General features: G+C 37.4%; 1 protein-coding gene across 1 annotated transcript in view; it reads right to left on the reverse strand.

The window, feature by feature from the left end:
* NXPE2 (neurexophilin and PC-esterase domain family member 2) overlaps positions 1-21249 on the reverse strand; it is a 95401-nt gene that overhangs the window by 19654 nt on the left and 54498 nt on the right. The window contains 1 exon segment of the mRNA XM_082411210.1: positions 18213-18318. Within this exon segment, the coding sequence (XP_082267336.1) occupies positions 18213-18318 (106 nt within the window).

Consider the following 21249-nt stretch of genomic DNA (forward strand, 5'->3'; position numbering starts at 1 on the left):
GGAGGCTCCAATAGTGAGACATCTGTTTGCCGCAGCAGACTGTCCAAGTAACTCAGGACTACTGGAGCCATCTCGTACTGACTAGAGCTGCTCAGAAATTCCAGAAGCTGCCTCAGGCCTCACCACTCCAACCATCAGGCACCTCTGTATTGGTCGGAAAGCCGGAAATGGGTTTTAGGGTAAACAAGCCTAAAAGCTTAACTTTGAATTAGCCTGTGTACATGAATTTATGCTTCATTCTGTGTTTTTCCTTATACCTTTCAATGTGTGTGTATAAACCAAATGAACTAAATGCTTTAAAATATTTGGAAAGTTAACCAGAAAGCACACCTGTAATGTATTCAAACAGTTGTGATTGTACATATATATCAAAAGTATTAAATAAGTAGATTTACATAAAGAACAATCAAGTTATCTGTGAAATTATTAAGAGAGTTCTACTCCCAAACATGAACTCATGCCATATTACTATTGGTTTTCTACTCCTGACTATACATTTTCAGTTTTACTCCTTTATTTTCTCTCCTCTCCTTTCTTCTCCTTTCCCCTCCCTTCCCCTCCTCTTTTTCCCTCCTTTGCTCCCTCCCTCCTTCATTTCTCTTTTTTCCTTCCCTCCCTTCCTTCTTCCATAAAATACATAGTGAATCCATGCTATGCACCCTGTATTGTGTTAGCTGTGGAGACATGTGGAGACAAAAGCAAGACACACCCAATCTCCCCTTAACAACAATTTTATATTTTAAGTTGGAAGACTTAGATGGAAATTGGGAAACAAAATGAAAAATTACAGTATCATTAACAATAATGATTAGCAAATGTTTTCTTTGCATCGATGCTGTTCTAACCATTTTAATTGTATTTTCTAATTTATCCTCACAACAACCCTATGAAACTAGTAGAACTGCTTCCCCTCTTCTACAGAAAGTGAAACTGAGGCCCGGAGAAAGTTAAATAACTTGGCCAGGGATGCAGAGCTAGTAAGTGGTGGGAAGTGTGATTCAACAGCAGGGAGGCGGGCTCCAGAACCTGTAGTCTTAACCACTAAATTGTACCACACACTAGAGAAGTTCTTTGGTTGACAAGAAGGGAATAAATTAAACAGCTTAGCTGGTTTATTTTGACCATAAATTTTTAATATATATGTATTTCGTGCCTTTTATGTAAGTATAATTTTGACGTAGCTTAGCAGTGAACCTTTCCTCTTGATGTGGTTACTATGGGTTCTTTTACTAAGTTTTAGTTCACATTTATCTTTTAATGTATGGAATCCAGTTCTGCTTGAAAATATGCTCCAAATTTTGACTGCAGAACTAAAAGGTGTTCTGGCTACCAAGTAGATTGATCAAATAAACCTTCCAAATAAATGGCTTTTCAAATGGGTTTGGCAAAGGATATGTGTGTAGTAAAGATACATTTCATGTTTAAGCAATGATAGACTGTTCCCTTAGGAGAAGATGGTTAGAATTGCACAGCTAGCATTTCCCACAGCAATTTCGAGATAAATAAGGGAATCTTTCAGTTTGGGAACTGATGTGCTCTCTACAGCTACAGCCTTATCTAAAAGCTCATATTTCAGATTCTACAGAGAGATGCTTCAGTTTCTGTGTGTGTGTGTATTATATATGTATCAAGTGGTTTCTAATTTTTTTTCCCATGAAAATGTGCCAAATAATCCTAGAGGGGGAAAAAAAGGGTTCTTTGTATATTTTGGATAACAGTTCTTTGTCAGATGTATCTTTTGCAAATACTTTCTCTGTCTGCAGCTTTTCTTCTCATTCTCTTGCCTTTCATAGAGCACAAGTTTTTAATTATAAGGATGTCCAGATTATGAATTATTTCCTTCATGGATTGTGCCTTTGGTATGATATCTAAAAAGTCATCTCCATACCCAAGGTCAGTTAGGTTTTCTCCTTTGTTATCTCCTAGAAGTTTTATAGTTTTATAGTTTTGCATTTACATTTAGGTCTATGATTCATTTTTAGTTAATTTTTGGAAAGGGTGTAAGCTCTGTGTCTCGATTTTTTTTTTTTTTTTGGCATGGATGGATGACCAGTTGTTCCAGTACCAGTTATTGAAAAGACTGTCTTTGCTCCATTGTCAAGCATCAGTTGACTTTATTTATGTGGTTCTGTTTCTGGAGTCTCTTTTCTGTTCCCTTGACTAGTTCATCATTCTTTCACCAATAATATCATACTGCCTTGATTACTGTAGCTTTATAGTAATTCTTGAAGTCAGGTAGCGTCAGTCCTCTGACTCTGTCCTTTAATATTGATTTGCCTACCCTGGGGGTTTTGCCTCTCCATATAAACTTTAGAATCAATTTTTCATATTTTGTATGACTGGATTTTGTCATTCTTTTGTCTATCTAGATTCAATCAAGTGGATAGAAAGATCTACTCTACTGGTTCTTATGGTAAAGATACTCTTTGCCCTCTTTACTGATCTTAATAATAATTTTAATTTAACTAATTATTTCTGATTAATTATGAAAGGAAGTACACAATTATTATTTGCAGCTGATATGATTATATACCCAGAAAAACCAATCTAGTGAAAGGAACAAATGTGTAAACTTATTATTACAAAAAGTGAATAATTTGAAAGATATATAAGGAGAACTCCATGGGCATCTAAAAGAGATTGCTGCAAACTTGGCCTCAGACTGTTAAAAATGGCTTCGTGAGGGGAAAATGGGAATTATTGTTTAATGGACACAGAGTTTCTATCTGGAGCAATGAAAATGTTTCGGAAATAGATACTGGTGATTATAAATGTTATTAATGCCATTGTATTATACACTTTAAAATGGTGAAAATGTTAAAGTTTTATGTCATATTTAACCACAATTTTTACAATTAATAATGTAATGTACCCAAAATCATTGAATTATATACTTTAAATAGGTGAATAGTATGTTATGTAAGTTATATCTCAATAAAGCTTTTTTTTTTTTCCTTAAAGAATTTCTTCACGGAGCTGATGACATTTGATTCTCAAAAGATGAGAGGAAGATTACCAGATAGAGAAGAGGAGAGAGGATTTTTAGGCAGAGCTATTCTTGGCACTGAGATTTTTTTCCTTTCAGAAAAAAGAACTTTATCTTTACTACATATCTGTAAACTGTGGCCATAAGTCCAGAACCATTAACCTTCCATCAGGAACAATTCTTTGAGTCAAGAAGGCAATTAATGTCGAAAAGAAAAGAAAAAAGAGCAAAAAGTCTAACCTAAGTATTTAAAGGGCTTGGAGAAGCTCTGAAGAACAAACAAATAAGCAGAATCAACCATCCTGGTTTCCTTCTTTCTGACAATGGTTTGCATTAATTATAGCTACGCAATTCTGCTTCCTGATTTCCTTATAAAAACAAATATCCTAAAGTTCTTATGTTATAAAGATCCCAATAACAACCAAATTCAAGAAGAGTCTAGGCTAATAGATGATAAAGACATTGTGGAGGATTTTGAAGAACTGTAACTTTTTCTTCTTGACATGGGACTTCCAGAGCGGAGTTTTCATCTGATTACTCAGGGCTAAGGTGTGTTTATTCTTGGTTTTATTAGGATTCTTGTTTTCAGGATTCATTCCCCAACACTGGGTGCTTAATGATTGAGGAGACAAACTCTGAAGTTAAAGAGGTGGGGATCTTCTCCGAGAGTGAGGTTGCTGAAGACTCAAAATAGATAGCTTAATAAGACATGAGATATTCCTAGAAAATAAAAACGTCTCCTTCAACCCTGATACGGTGATTACATACTACCGTAAAAAGAGCAGTAAGTTTTGATTCCTGGTATCACCATTTACTACTTTTGTGATAATGCATTCGATGAAGGCTCACTTCCTCACTCTTAAAGTAGGGTTCTTTACACATGGGACATTTGTGTTGAGAGATAATAATAGAATAAACTTATTTAGTTTCAGGTGTGCCTTTTAAGAATAGCAAATCACTGGCTCTTTAAATTTTTTTTACTCCAGAATGAGAACCTTACCTACCCCTAACTATCATCTCTTTGGAAATTGGGATACAATTTCTCTTTTTAGTTCAAGCATACCTTGGTATTTTGCATAAGGCATTGGGGTAACAAAGGAAGTGTTAGAGGCAAGAGTCATGGAAAGGCATGATGTTGAGAGACAAGGCAGATTCTACATCTTTGTCTTGTTTCCAATCTCCTCATTTTCAAGTACATCTGGATTCTAACTAGATTCACCAAATTTAGGTAACACAGGAACTGGTGTGAGCAGACCTCAGGTATATATGCTGTTTTTTGTTTTGTTCCATTTAACTAAAATACAGTAAAATTGACTTTGTTTAATGTACAATTCTATGAGTTTCGACATGTGTCTAGATTTGTATAAGCACCATCACAATCAGAAAAGAGACCAGTTTCATCATCCCCAAACACTGGCCCTTTGTAATAACATGCTCCCTCCTCCCCTAACCTTTGGCAACCACTAATCTATTCTCCATAGCTATAGTTTCACCTTTTTTCCATAAATGTCACATAAATGGAATCATGTATGTGATCTTTTTTTTTCGGCTGCAGTTGGGTCTTCATCTCTGTGCGTGGGTTTTCTCTAGTTGCGGTGAGTGGGGGCTACTCTTCATTGTAGTGCGTGGGCTTCTCATTGCAGTGGCTTCTCTTGTTGTGGAGCATGGGCTCTAGGCACGAGGGCTTCAGTAGTTGCGGCACACAGGCTCAGTAGTTGCGGCATGTGGGCTTTAGGGAGTGCAGGCTTCAGTAGTTGTGGTGCATGGCCTCAGTAGCTGTGGCTTGCGGGTTCTAGAGCAGAGGCTCAGCAGTTGTGGCTCACGGGCTTAGTTGCTCCACAGCATGTGGGATCTTCCCAGACCAGGGATCGAACCCAAGTCCCCTGCATTCCCAGGTGGATTCTTAACCACTGCGCCACCAGGGAAGTTCCTATGTGACCTTTTGAGACCAGCTTCTTTCCATCAGCATATTGCCCTTGAGATTTGTCCATATTGTTGTCAGTAGTTTGTTCATTTGCATTGCTGAACATATTCCATTGTATGGATGTACGAGTTTGTTTATCCACTGACTTACTAAAGAACATTTGGGCTGTATCCATGTATGTATGAACATTCGTGTACAGGTTTTGTGTGAATATGAGTTCTCATTGCTCTATGATTTTGCCCTGAAGGGAAGCTTTGGCAATGCCTGCCAGACATTTTTGGGTTTGGGGGGTTTTCTTGGGGGAGTTATTTTTTTTTCTTCATTTTATTTTTTTTAAATTTTATTGGCATATAGTTGATTTACAATGTTGTGTTAGTTTCAGGCATACAGCATAGTGATTCAGTCATACATATATACATATGTTCATTCTTTTTCAGATTCTTTTCCTGTATAGGTTATTACAGAATATCCCTGTGCTATACAGTAGGTCCTTGTTGGTTATCTATTTTATATATGGTAGTGTGTGTATGTTAATCCCTAGCTCCTAATTTATCCCTCCCCCTGCCACATTTCCCCTTTGGTCACCATAAGTTTGTTTTTGAAATCTGTGAGTCTATTTCTGTCTTGTAAACAAGTTCATTTATATCATTTTTTTAAAAAATTAGATTCCACATATGAGTGATATCATATAATATTTGTCTTTTTCCGTCTGACTTACTTCACTTTGTATGATAATTTCTAGGTCCATCCTTGTTGCTGCAAGTGGCATTATTTTGTTCTTTTTTATGGCTGAGTAATATTCCACTGTATATATGTACCACATCTTCTTTATCCATTCATCCGTTGATGGACATTTAAGTTGGTTATCTGTCCTGGCTATGGTAAATACTGCTGCAATGAACATTGGGGTGCATGTATCTTTTCGAATTATGGTTTTCTCTGGATATATGCCTAGGAGTGGGATTGCTGGACCATATGGTAGCTCTATGTTTAGTTTTTTAATGAACCTCCATACTGTTCTCCATAATGGCTGTTACCAATTTACATTCCCACCAACAGTGTAAGAGGGTTCCCTTTTCTCTACAGCCTCTCCAGCATTTATTGTTTGTAGACCTTTTGATGATGGCCATTCTGACCAGTATGAGGTAATACCTCATTGTAGTTTTGATTTGCATTTCTCTGATAATTAATGATGTTGAGCATCTTTTCATATGATTTTTGGCTATCTCTGAGGGACGTTTTTGATTGTCACAACTAAAGCAGAGTGGGGGTTTGTTGGAGGGTGGGGAGGCTGAAGAGTTGCTGCTATCATCTAGTGGGTAGAAGTCAAGGTGCATTATCTGACAATGCACAGGACAGCCCCCAAAAACAAAAACTGATTGGACCAAAATATCAATAGTTCTACAGTTGAGAGACCTGCTCTACAGGAAATACCTGAGTGGGAACTACAAGGGTATATGGTAAGTAAATGTATCTTTAACTTTACAAGAAACAGCCAAACTGTTTTCCAGAGTGGGTATATTTTTTGGCATTCTCACCAGCAATGAGAGTTCCAGGAGTTCCACATTCTTACCAGCAGTTGATATTGCAGGGTTTTCTTTAGTTGTATTTTTTGCCATTCTACTAGGTACATAGGGACAGCTCATCAGAGTTTTAATTTGGATTTCCTTAATGGAAAACCATATTGATTATATATGTTTTAATTTGCTAGCCATATATCCTCTTTGGTAAAGGATCTATTCAAGTTTTTGGGTCCAATTGTTAATTGAATTTTTTGCTTTCTTACTGTTGAATTTTGAGAGTTTCTTATACAGTTGACCCTTGAACAATGCGGGGGCTGGGGTACCAACCCTCCACACAATCCAAAATCCAAGTATAACTTACAGTCAGCCCTTGGTATATGCAGTTCCTCCACATCCTTGGTTCCACATCCATGGATTCAACCAACTGCAGATCGTGTAGTACTGTTATGTTTACTATTGAAAATATCCTCATGTAAGTGGACCTGTGCTGTTCAAACCCATGTTATTCAAGGGTTCGCTGTATATTATGGATACAAGTGCTTTGTTGAATGTGTGATTCGCAAAAATTTTCTCCCAGTCTGTAGCTTGTCTTTTCATTCTCTCAACAGTGTCTTTCACAAAGGAAAATGTTTTAATTTTGATGAAGTCCCGTTTATCACTTTTTAATTTTATGGGTTGCGTTTTTAGTTTTATACTTAAGAAATCTGACTAACCACAGGTGGTTAAGATATTCTGTTTTCCTTAAAACTTCTGTGGGTTTAAACTTTATATTTATCTCTGACCCACTTGAGTTAATTTTTGTATAAGGTGTGAGGTTTAGGTTGATATTCATTTATTACCATACGGATGGCTGATTGTTCTAACCATATTGTAAAATTTTCATTTTTGCATTGAATTGCCTTTCTACATTCATCAAAAATCAAGTAGCCATATTTGTATGGCTACATTCCTGGAATTTCTATTCTGTTTTACTTGTCTTTGTATCCATCCCTTCATTAATTCTGTACTGTGTCAACTATTGTAGCTTTATAGTAAGTCTTGAAATTTTTTAGTGTGGCCTCCAACTTTATTCTTCTTTTTAAAACTTGCTTTGTCTATGCTAGTTCCCTTGCTTTTCCATATAAATTTTAGAATCATCTTGTCTAGATCAACAAAAATTCCTGTGAAGATTTTGTTTCAAATTGTGTAAAATCTGTAGTTTGGAGACAGTTAACATATTAAATATTGAGTCTTCCAATCCGTGAACACAATATATCTCTCCATTTATATGTCTATAATTTTTTTTCATCAGCGTTTTATAGTTTTCAGACTACAGATTCTGCCCCATTTTGTTAGAATTTTATCTCAGGATTTCACTTTTTAATTTCTTGTAAATGGCATTGTGTGGGGTACTTTATACTGTTTATTTCTAATTTTTCATTGCTAAAAATACAATATATAGAAATACAATTGAATTTTATGTTGACCTTATATCCTATGACCTTGATAAACTTGCATAGTACTTGTAGAAATGTTTTTGTAGGTTCTTTGGGATTTTCTATGTAGACTATCATGTCATCTGCAAATAGGGACAGTTTTATCTCTTCATTTCCAACCTACATGTGCTTTACTTCCTTTTCCTTCTCTTACTGCAATGGCTAGCCCTTCCAGTACGATGTTAAACAGAAGTGTTGAAAAGGGACATCCTTGCCTTCTTTACGATCTCAAGGATAAAGTATTCAATCTTTCACCATTAAGAATGATGTTAGCTGTATATTTGCTATGGATGTCCTTTAATGAATTAAGGAAGCTCTTTTTCATTCCAAGCTTCCTAAAGGTTTTGTCATAAATGACTGTGAATTTTGTCAAATATTTTTTTCTGTATAAATTGATATGATCAGGTATTTCTTTTTCTGTAGCCTGTTGACATGGTTGATTATACTGATTGACTTTTTAAAACATTGAACCAGCAATTGTATTCCTGGGATAAAACCAAGTTGGTCATGGTATATTATTCTTTTTATATATTGCTATATTTGATTTGCTAATATTTTGTTGAGAATTTTTGCACCTATGTTTATAAGGTATATTGGTCTGTTATTTTATTTCCTTGTACTGTGTTTGGTTTTGGCATCAGGGTAATGCTGGCCTAATAAAATAATTTGGGAGCTTTCCTTTCTCTTCTATCCTTTGGAAAAAGAGATTGTGTAAAATTGGTGTTATTTATTTTTTAAGTGTTTGATAGAATTTTCCCATGTAACTATCTGAGCCTAGATACTTCTTTTTCAGAAGAGTTTTAACTATGAATTCTATTTATTTAATTGATTTAGGACTATTCAGAACATCTATTTATTCTTGGGTGACTTTTGGTAGTTTGTGGTCTTTAAGGTATTCATCCATTTTATCTAAGTTTTCAAATTTATATTCATAAAGTCTTTTGTGGTTTTCCCATATCATCATTTAATGTCTGTGACTTCCATTTGTCAATTCTCATATTGGTTATTTATGCCTTCTCTTTTTTTTTTTTTTTTTCTTTATAAGTTTGGCTAAAGTTTTATCAAATCTAATAATCATTTTAAAGAACCAACTTTTGTTCTATTGATTTTCTCTATTGTATTCTGTTTTCAATTTTAATGATTTCTACTGTAATATCAATATTTATTATTTCCTTCTTTCTGCTTGCTTTTTGTAGTTCTTCAAGGTGGAAAATTAGATTATTGATTTGGTACCTTTCTTCTTTTTTAGAACAACCACTTAATGCTATAAATTTCACTCTAAGTACTGCTTTAGCTGTGTACAACAAATATTAATGTTATATTGCCATTTTTGTTTAGTTCAAAATGTTCTCTAGTGTCCCTTGAAACTTATTCTTTGATTCATCAATTATATAGACGTGTGTCATTTAATTTCCAAATGTTGAGAGATTTACCAATTATTGTTCTGTTGCTGATTTCCAGGGTAATTTCATTATGTCACAAAACACACTTTGTGTAATTTCAATTATTTTAAAATCTGTTAAGGTTTGTTTTATGACTCTAGATATGTTCTGTCTTGATGAATGTTTCATGTGCACTGAAAAAAATCATGTATTCTGCTGTTGTTGGGTGAAATGTTATATAAATGTCAAGCAGATCCAGTTATTGTATTCCTTAGTTCTTCTATATTTTTGCTGACTGTATTAGATTCCTAGGGCAGCCATAACAAATTGTCACAAACCTGGTGGCTTAAAACAACATAAATGTATTCTCTCACAGTTATGGAGGTCAGAATTCTAAAATCAAGATGTCAACAGAGAAGATTCCTTCTGGAGGCTCTGAGGGAGAGTATATTCCATGCCTCTCTCCTGGCTTCTGGTGGATGCTAGCAATCCTTGCTATTCTTGACCTATAGATGCATCACTGCCATCTCTGCCATCATCTTCACATCACCTTCCCCTTGTGTGTCTTCTCCTCTTTTAAAAAGATACTTGTCATTAGCTTTAGGGTCCACCCTAATCCAGGATGATCTCATCTCAAGATCTTTAACTTAATTACACCTGCAAAGAGTATTTTTCTAAATAGGTTAGATTCAGAGGTTTCAGGCAGACATATCTTTTGGAAGGGAGGGCCACCCTTCAACCCGCTACACTGACTTTCTGTCTACTTGTTCTATCAATTACTGAGAGCAATGTAGGAGCCAACAATTTAACTTTGGATTTGTCCTTTTTTTCTTTCATTTTTATGTGCTTTTCTTGAAATATTTTGAAGCTGTCAGTTGTATACAAATATATGGTGATTATAAATTTAGGATGAATTTATTCTTTTATCATTATATAATGATCCTATTTACTTCTGGTAGTTTTTCTTTTTCTGAAATCTACTTTGTTATTAGTAAATCCATACAAGCATTATTTTGGTTGATATTTGCATGTCATATCTATTTCCATCATTTTACTTTTAGCCTACTTATATTTAAAATGGGTGTATTATAAATAATTTATGGTTGGTTCACTGTTTTTTTAATCCATTCTGAGTCATTGTCTTTAAATTGGTATGTTTGGACTGCTTATATTTAATGTATTTATTGATATGTTTTGACTTAGGGCTGCCATTTTACTTGTTTTCTCTCTTTTTAATTCTTCTATAATGATCTTGAAATACACCCAGAGTGCTCTCTTCTCCTTAACAAGCTTTGCCCTCAAGGGAAACTATTTCACCAGAACTTAAATTACTTGGGTTTACCAAAGCCTAACCAACCTGAGGGAAGGAAAATACCCAAATCCAGCTACCCTATAGATCATGTCCAGCTTTCAATAAAATATTACAAGGGATGCACAAAACAAAAAAAATACACAGTCTGAAGCAACAATATGGGCATCAGAGCCAGACTCAGCTATAGTAGAGACTTTGGAATGATCAGACCAGGAATTAAAAATAACTATAATTAATGTGCTAAGGTTCTAATGGGAAAAGTGGGCAACATACAGGAACAAATAGGTAATGTAAGCAGAGATATGGAAACTCTAAGAAAGAATCAAAAAGAAATGCTAGAAATAAAAAACACTGTAAGAGAAGCAAAGAATGACTTTGATGAACTTGTTAGTAGACTAAACACAGCCAAGAAAAGAACCAGTGAGCTTGAAGGTATGTCAGTAGAAACTTCCCAAACTGAAAAGCAAAGGCAAAAAGGAACAGAACACCTAAGAACTATGGGACAAATATAAAAAGTATAGCATACACATACTGGAAACATCAGAAGAAAAAGAAAGAGAAAAGAACAGAAGAAATATTTGAAATAATAATGGCTGAGAATTATCCAAAATTAATAACAAACACCAAACCATAGACCCAGGAAACTCAGAAAACACCACAGAAGATAAATAATTTTAAAAATCTACACCTAAGCATATCATCTCAAACTACAGAAAATCAAAGACAAAGAGAAAAATCATGATAGAAGCCTGAGAGAGAAAAAACATCCTACCTATTGAGGAAAAAGAATAAGGTATCTGTGTTTCTATTGCACAAAACTTATGCATATGTTAGGTTACATGGCAAAAGGAAATTAAAATCAAAGGTGCAGTTAAGGTTGCTAATCAGCTGACCTTAAAATAGGGAATACTGAATTATCCTGAATTATCCAGGTGGGTCAAAAGTAACCACAAGAGTACTCAAAAGTAAAAAAGAGAGGCAGAAGAGGGAGAACCAAAGAGATGGTGGTGTGAGAAGAACTTGGCCCAAAGTTGCTGGCTTTGAAGATGGAGGAGCCAGAGAAAACAGACGAGCTCTAGAAGCTAGAAAAGGCAAGGAGATGAACTCTCCCATAGAGTGTCCAGAAGGGTGCGCACACTGCCAGCACCTTGATTTTAACCCAGTGAGGTTTATTCTGGAATTTTGACCTCAAGAAACATAAGATAATACATTTGTATCATGTAAGCCACCAAGTGTGTGATAATTTGTCACAGCAGCAGTAGAAAACTAATACAATTATAACTACTGTTTTAAAGTTTTTGATAATTTCAACATCTACATTATCTCAGGGTTGGTGACTTTGCTTATTCTCCTGCAAGTTGTAATTTTCCTGGTTCCTCATATGCTGAATAGTTTTGGCTTATATTTGGATATTTTAACTACTGTGCTGTGAGATTCTGGATCTTGTTTAAACCCTAAAGATAATGTTGATTTTTTTAAATCAGGCAATTGATCTAGTTAGGTTAAAGCCATTAGTTCCAACCCACCTTTTGTGGGCTCTAGTTTCAAGGTCTGTTCAGTTCTCAAAACCTTTGGCTGTACTGTTTGAATCTGTCCCATGCATGTAACATCCAGTGGTCAGTCTGGGACCTGGGCAATGGTCCAGCCTGTAACTGAATTCCCTAAGCCTTTAGTGTGCTATTTAGGGTAAGAGTGACACATGCTAAACTCAGAGTTGAGCCCAGGAGTTCATCCACCTCTTTATGGGATAACTCTTTTGAGCTTTGTCTTTGCAATCTCCCCAAACCTTTCCCATTCTATGAGATCCCTACTTTTGGTCCTTCAGCCAGACAAACGGGGCAAGAAGAAGGTTTCTCAGCCTGAGTGGGAAACCTAATGTGTTTCCCTAGAATTCCTGTAGCACCTGAGATCAGGCAGGAACATTTGGACAAGGTCTGATAAAGGCAAGCTGACCACCACATGAGGTTCTAAACTCTTAAGGGAAATACGGTTTGTGTAAGATTCAGTGTGTAATGAGATTTTTAACTTGAACAGTAGTATAGCAATGAGGGAAAACTTAAACTTTTTATTTTTAGACAATTGTAAATTCACATGCAGTTGTCAGAAATAATAGAGAGACCTCATATACCCTTTACCCAGTTTCCACAATGATAACATCTTGTAAAACTGTAGTAAAATATCACAGCCAGCATATTGACACTGAATATAGTCAAGATACAGAACATTTCCATCACCACCAGAACTGTCATTGATTTCCAGGAATTCCTTGTATCTGTAACTCCTTCATGTAGCCCTTTTTAGTCACACTTACTTCCCTTCCAGGCCCACCCCTCCTTAATCCCTTAACCCCTGAAAACCATTTATCTGTTTGCCATTCTTCCATTATTTCAAGAATATTATGCAATGGAATTACACAATATATGAACCATAAATATGAGTGAGGAAAAACAAATAATTTTGTGCCTGACCCTTAAAATGAGTCATATAAAGGGGAAAGTCTCTTTAAAATAGTAGTAGCAGGATTCAATAATAATTCAATAATAGTAGATCAGGATTCAATGCTCAATTTCTCTTAGCCCAGTTGCCTCATTCTTTTAACAACCTGTTTCAAATATATTTTTTTCAAATATAAATATTAGGGATATATATATTTCAAATATATATTAAAGATATATATAGTAAATACATATAAATATTAATATATAATTCAAATACGTATATATTTCATATATATAGACACTGATACATACAGTATTTTTCAGAAGACTCTAAGATCTTTTGTTCTCCATGATACATCTGACCAAATACCACTAATTACTACATAATCTTATCCATCATTTTCTAGTCATTGGTACCTTCTACTCATTGCCTGAAAATTTTGAAGAAACTGACTTATAGTCTTCATCATTAAAAATCCTGATATCGGGCTTCCCTGGTGGAGCAGTGGTTAAGAATCTGCCTGCCAATGCAGGGGACACGGGTTCGAGCCCTGGTCTGGGAAGATCCCACATGTCGTGGAGCAACTAAGCCCGTGAGCCACAACTACTGAGCCTGGGCGTCTGAAGCCTGTGCTCCGCAACGGGAGAGGCAGCGACAGTGAGAGGCCCGCGCACCGCGATGAACAGTGGCCCCCGCTCACCACAGCTGGTGAAACCCCTCGCACAGAAACTAAGACCCAACACAGCCAAAAATAAATAAATAAATAAATAAATTTATTAAAAAAAAAAAATCCTGATATCCTCCAAGTAGACCTCAATGTCCAGGAGGCAACTCCTCCAATACCTAAATTTTTTTGTTCCTTAACCTCAGCTTTAGAAATCTAAAAAAGTAGTCATATGGCAATTCAACTTTCTGTCACCTTGCCCTATTTAATTGTACCATACCATTTTTTTCTGCTTCCAATTTTTTTCTGTTAACTTCTTTCCATAAGAATTTAAATGCATTCATGTATCTCTCATATTAAAAAAAGAACTGCTATACTAACTTTTGCTTATTCCCTATCCCTACCCAGTTAAACTTCTCAGGAGTTCTCATTAGTCACTTTCTTTCCTACCACTCACTTCTCAGACCAGTGCTTTTTTTGTTCTTCGGGGCAATAGCACTAGCAACTTTTTTTTCTTTTTTAAAATTTTTATTGGGGTATAGTTGATTTACAATGTTGTGTTAGTTTCAGGTGTACAGCAAAGTGAATCTGTTATACATATACATATATCCACTCTTTCTTAGATGCTTTTCCCATATAGGCCATTACGGAGTATTGAGTAGAGTTCCCTGTGCTATACAGTAGGTCCTTTTCTTTTCACTCTGTAGCTCACTCAAGGAATTGTCACAGACACCAATGAGTTAAGCTGCCATTTATATTCTGATGATTCCTAAATCCATTTTCCTAAACCACGTCTTTCTTAGCTTCAAATTTCTATATTCAAGTCTACTGAAGAAACATTTCCATTTAGATGACATAAAAGCACCTCAAACATAAACTGTTCATATCTAAACTTACCTTTTTTTCCAAAACTACTTCCCCTACTCCGTTCTATACTTCAGTGAATGGCATCACCAGCCATGTACTTGTACATATCTAGAATAATTACTGCTTAATTCCACCTCCTCACCCCCTCACCACAGTCAATCTATTTCCATCAATTCTGTCTCAAATTCATTGACTTTTCTCCAACCTCATTGTTAGTACCTTATTTCAGGTCACCATTACCTCTCACCTAGATCACTGAACAGTCCTTATTTTGTAATTTAACAGTTATTTATTAAGCACCTACTATGTGCCAGCCATTGTTCTAGGCACTTGGGATATACCAACAAATAAATATAGATTAAAATCCTTCTCTTATGGAGATCACCTTATAGCAGGTCAAGATAGACAATAATCAGTGAACATAATAAATAAGTAAATTATATAGTATTTCAGAAAGTTAAAAGTCAAACAGAGTAAGGGAAACACTAAGAGGTAGGGTGGGGGCTGTTTCTAGTGCTAAACAGAGAGGATCACATTTGAGCAAAAACCTGAAGGAAGAGTGTTAGCCATGTGAAAACCTGGAGGAAGAACAGGCAGAGGAAACAGCCAGTGCAAGAATGCCTTGGGTCAGGCTTTCTGTACCCTTTAATAAAAAAGCCTGACCGAGACACTGTGCCAGGAAGTCTGGGCCCTGCCATGTTCCCACTGAAGTTGGGAGCATGGCATTTTTTTTTTTTTTTTTTTTTTTTAATTTATTTATTTATTTATTTTTCGGTGTGTTGGGTCTTCGTTTCTGTGCGAGGGTTTTCTCCAGTTCCGGCGAGCAGGGGCCACTCTTCATCGCGGTGCGCGGGCCTCTCACTGTCGCGGCCTCTCTTGTTGCGGAGCACAGGCTCCAGACGCGCAGGCTCAGTAGTTGTGGCTCACGGGCCCAGTTGCTCCGCGGCATGTAGGATCTTCCCAGACCAGGGCTCGAACCCATGTTCCCTGCATTGGCAGGCAGATTCTTAACCACTGCGCCACCAGGGAAGGGAAGCCCGGCATTTTTATTTTAGAAATATAATCTCAGACTCCTGAACATAAAGATGATGTCCTATATTTCTGTATCCCTAATACCTAGTTCAGCCCCGGCACACAATCTATACTCAACAAACGTTTGCTGAATGAATGATTAGAGCAGGCCGAGACTGGGAGCCAGGGAAATTAATTAGAGGACTATTTCCACACCATAGATGAGAAATGACAAAGGACTGGACTAAAGCAAGACTCTGGGGATGGAGATAAAAGGATAGATTTGAGAGAGATTTAGGAGGTAGAATTTGTGAGATTAGCAGCTGATTGCTTGTGGAGAGAGTTTTGGCTTGGTTGACTAATGGGCTGTGGCAACAGAGGAGAGAGCGGAGAAAGAGCAGAGAATTTGTTTCTGGGTGATCCTGTTTTGCCAAGGAGGGTGGTGAAGAGGAGCGTAAACTCAGTGTGCTTTTCTTTGTGTTGGTAACACTAGTGGAACTGAGGTGGAGATAACCGATGAATGTATTGAATAGTGGGGCACAGAAGAGATCTCAGCTCTGGAAGTACGTAGGCAGCGATTCTCAAACTTCAGTGGACATGTGAATCAGCTGGGGGACTTGTTAAAACTTTATCATTTTATTTTTTTATTGAAGTATAGTTGATTTACAATGTTGTGTTTCTGGTGTACAGCAAAGTGATTCAGTTACATATATATTCTTTTTCAGATTCTCTTCCATTATAGATTATTACAAGATATCGATATAGTTCCCTGTGCTATACAGTAGGTCCTGCTGTTTATCTATTTTTTTTTTTGGCTGCGCCGCACGGCATGCTGGATCTTTAGTTCCCCGACCAGGGATCAAACCTGTGCCCCCTGCAGTGGAAGAGCAGAGTCTTAACCACTGGACCCTCTATTGTATATATAGTAGTGTGTATCTGTTGATCCCAAACTCCTAATTTACCCCACCCCTGACCCCACTTTCCTCTTTGGTAACCATAAGATTGTTTTCTATGCCTGTGAGCCTATTTCTGTTTTGTAAATAACTTCATTTGTATCATTTTTTTAGATTCCACAAATAAGTGATATCATATAATATTTGTCTTTCTCTGTCTGACTTGCTGAAATGAACTTAGTATGATAAACTCTAGGTCCGTCCAGGTTGCTGCAAATGGCATTATTTCATTCTTTTTTATGGCTGAGTAATATTCCATTATATAAATGTACCACATCTTCTTTATCCATTCATCTGTGGATGGACACTTAGGTTGCTTCCATGTCTTGGCTATTGTAAATAGCATTGCTATGAACATCGGGGTGCATGTATCTTTTCTGATTAGAGTTTTCAAAACTTCATTATTTTAGTCTCAAGTCCAAAGATTTCTTTTTAGTAGCTCTGGAGTAGGGCTCAGGAATCTGCATTTTACACACACATGCACAAACACAGGTGTTCCAGTGCAGAGAGTGTCCAGACCTCACTTTTTCTTTTCAAATTTATTTATTTATTTATTTATTTATTTTTGGCTGTGTTGGGTCTTCGTTTCTGTGCGAGGGCTTTCTCTAGTTGTGGCAAGCGGGGGCCACTCTTCATCACGGTGTGCGGGCCTCTCACTATCGCGGCCTCTCTTGTTGCGGAGCACAGGCTCCAGACACGCAGGCTCAGTAGCTGTGGCTCACGGGCCTAGTTGCTCCATGGCATGTGGGATCTTCCCAGACCAGGGCTCGAACCCGTGTCCCCTGCATTGGCAGGCAGATTCTCAACCACTGCACCACCAGGGAAGCCCCAGACCTCACTTTAAGAAACACTAATATTGGTGGTGGGTGGGACATGAGCCTATGAATTAAAGGGTACAAGCATGAACGAGAAGAGGATTGATGGAAGAAATCTAGAAAACACATATTTACAGAGAGGACTCACAGAGAGAAAGCTTCTGAGCTGTGGTTTGAGAGCTCTACTATTTACCAGTTCACATCATCGTCTGAACATCCTACATTTGTGGTCCTTCTTGTTTGGAGCTGAGGGTTTGTATTAGACAAAGGTGAAATAGATACTTTGAAAAGAAGTTGGGTTCAAATTTAGAAGAAGGTTGAATAGCTAACTAAGGAGTTGATCTCCTCAGTGCTACCACCTGTGAAAGCCATTGGTGAAGGTTTTTGATCAGGTCAAGAAGATGATGAAAGCAGAATTTTCGAAAGATCGGATTTGTACTAAATGGTTGAGAAGAGGAGAAAGTAAAGCAAAATCAGTTTTTAAAAAAGACTGCAGAAAGGGAAAATCAAAAAATGTGAACTGAACTATGTAAAGAATTTTTAAAAACCCTGTGAAAAAAGCAGGGGCTGACACAGAGATTTAATTGGATTGTAGGCTCAGAGGTCAAGGTCGGAGAGAATGTTTAGAAGGGATGGTTAGCAGGGCCAGACACTACAGAGACAGCAGTAAATCCACCTGCCACTGAAAAAAATAATAATAATAGAATACATGGTGTCAAAGGAATAACTGCTGAACAAAGGGCCCTCTCATCCACATCTGTTGCTAAGATAACATGCTTTTAACTTTTAATTCTTTCATTGATCACACTGAGCATTCAAAGTCACCCTTTCTGAAATTCTGAAAAAGGAAACAATTCCTACCTTTTCAAGGTCTTTGGAAGAGAAGTAAATGACCCAGAAAACTAAGATAAACATCAACGTCAGCAGTAATTTATGAGCTACAGCATTTGGAAACAAAGCAAGAATCCTGTAAGAGTGGACAGGAGAAATAATCACACGTTAAATCAAATAAATATAACATTGCTGTGTATACCTAGGTTCCTCTTCAGTACTTTTCCAGAATAGGGTTGTGTGCTGTACAACTGCTCTCTTCTGAGTTTCCAGGAAATTCCATCATATGTTCTATTAGAAATCAGAAACAATTGTCCTCCCCAAAGCAGAGAGCTGAACTGGGTGAGGCAGGAAAGAACTCCTGGTTTCTGACGCTCAGATGAACTCTTTCGTTTGGAATCACATCAGGGCTCTGAGCCTTTTCTCTCATGACTGTTTACCCCAAGAAACACTTTTTTTCTGATGCCCTCTGATGAACTCTGGTCTCTAAATCTCTCTCAGATACACACACATGCACACACGCATGCATTATCTAGTATCCACTCTCCCTTGTCTTACATGCTTCTGGGGGCTTCCTTCTAAATCTCCCCTTTGTTTTCTTAGGCAGCTTGTTTCCACCTCAGGTTTTTAATCACCTCATGCTAAAGTAGTTGAGAAACATTGCCATAAAGGGCAAGAGTGTATTCTTTAGAGAAGGTCATTGTTGAGTGGCCAGAATTTTAGTTTTTGTTTTGCAAACCCGGAATACCAAAAGTATGTGCCAAAGAGTTAAATTACAGCAGCGTTTCCCAAACTTCTTTTGCCTGGGACCCACAGTAAGAACATCATATCAAATCTCATTTCAGGGCACACACACACACACACACACACACACACACACACCCCAAAGTTTCATAAAACAATCCTTATCCTTACTGCATGCAATGTACTGTGATATTTTCTAGTTATTCTATTTTACTCTATACTACTCTATTCCATTTTTAAAGTATTTTTCATGCCCAAATAAGATAATTTTACTATCCCCTAAAGGGTTGCAATGTACCATTTGAAAAGCACCGACTGGTCTATGGTTCTCCCTCCTGTCTCTGCCAGTACGGTACCTATGGATGAATATCTCCTCCATCATATTCACATATTTTCTCACAGGAATTACAGCCGTCCTGAGTTTCTTTGGATAAAGCAGTCTTTGCATTTACTTCGGGACTGGAGTCTCCCTATAAGCTTCACTGATCAAAAGCTGAAATGCCATTTGTGGCCAGAATGTGCCAGGTAGAATCACAGCCCTCCCCAGCGATGAAATGCCCTTGCTCACTCCACAGAGCCAGAGAAAGAAGCCAGGAGGGAGTTCGTTTTAGAGAACGGACATATCTAATCCCAGCGCAGGGTCACCTTTGGTTGAGGTCTTACGTAGTTATTTATTTACTTATTTACGTGGTGGATTTCCTTTGCTTATGCCCTCGTTTCGCTGTCATGTGGAAATTAGTCACTTCCACAGTAGCAGAAGTATCGGAAAAACTGGAAAGAAGGAAAACAGAAGCCCTCATCCACGGTTCTTGAATGACTGAGATTTGATTTGGCTGGTTCTTCTCAACCTTTGGAGTGTGTTCTTTGGAAACACTTTCCCTTGGTCTAAACAACTGCATCCATTAAGCACTCCAACAATGATGATTTAAATTAAATCTCAGGGGACTTCCCTGACGGTCCAGTGGTTACGACTACTCCGCGCTTCCACTGCCGGGGTCACGTGTTCGATCCCTGGTCGGGGGACTAAGATCCCTCATACGGCGGGGCGGGGTGCAGCCGTGGCATGAATGAATGAATGAATGAATGAATAAAATCAGTCTCAGGCCATAAGAGGAGGAGCCATAGGTCTAAATCTCACTGCACTCTGCATCTGTAACAGGATAGGAGAGAATCCAAAAGAGCAAATTCTATGGGCATGGGGAATCATTGTCACTAACAGTGGTAAAGTAGTCACAATGCAGCCACCTACCAGGTGGCCTGTTACCACCATATTATACCAGCCATGCTCAATTTGCATTGCTCTGCATGGAGATAGCTATAGAGACAGAGATACCTAGGGAGAGATATGTATATAGATATACATATGTATATTTCACATATATGATATATGTATGTACATATAACATTTGTTTGTTTGCATCTGTACCAATCCGTCCAGGCATATATCCATATAACTATGGATATCAAGGCTGTGATCACAGCATGCAGAAGATTGGCACAGAGATTCAGTAGATAATTTCTAAAGGAATGTATTGAAAGAAAAGAGATATAGATCCCTCCGGTCCTTCCCCACACCTTATAAGGCATGTTTCTCTCTACTGCCTTGTACTACTGTATTGTGACAATGATAACAGTGGGTCCAGTATTCTTAAACTAAACCCTAAAAGCCTTCTCTCTTGTGTAGAACTAAGTGAAAACACTTGGCTCCCTAAATCTTTGATGATAAATGTGTTCTCTGAGCCACAGCATAATTACCACAGCCCCATAGATAATAGCATAGTAAACAGACACATGCTTTGTACCCCTAAAATATATAATTAACTCATTTTGTTTGCATAAGACTTGCTGAGCTAGTCAGGACACATACTACCACCCCAGTGTAACAAAGAGCCTGGGACACGGGGAAGGGCTACAAAAGTGGCCTGAGGTCATCGTGTCAGCAGTTGAGCTGAGGCTAGAGCTTCCTTGACTTGTGCGGGCATGCAGCCCACAGGAATGGGCATGGTGGTTTCAGGGTATGGCTCCACATCCTGGAGACTCATCTGAGCAGAAATAAATGTAGTGAAGGAAAGCTGATTTTTGGTTGACATATCAGTCTTGGCTTTTGCTTCTCAAATTAAAAATTTTTGCCCAAAGGTGTGGGTAGTATGAGGACACATTTGCAGGGAAGAGGGTACTTAGGTACTCCAAGAGTACATTTTCCCATAGTGTTAATTTTACTCAATGATTTGGTGCGGGAGGGGGTGATTAAAGCCATTTAATTGGTAAATAACTTAGACAGTTTCGTCAATTTAAACTTCAGCATACCCCTTGGGAAATGCAA

The sequence above is a fragment of the Balaenoptera physalus genome (assembly GCF_965194825.1).
Source record: "Balaenoptera physalus genome assembly, chromosome: 10".
NCBI lineage: Eukaryota > Metazoa > Chordata > Mammalia > Artiodactyla > Balaenopteridae > Balaenoptera > Balaenoptera physalus.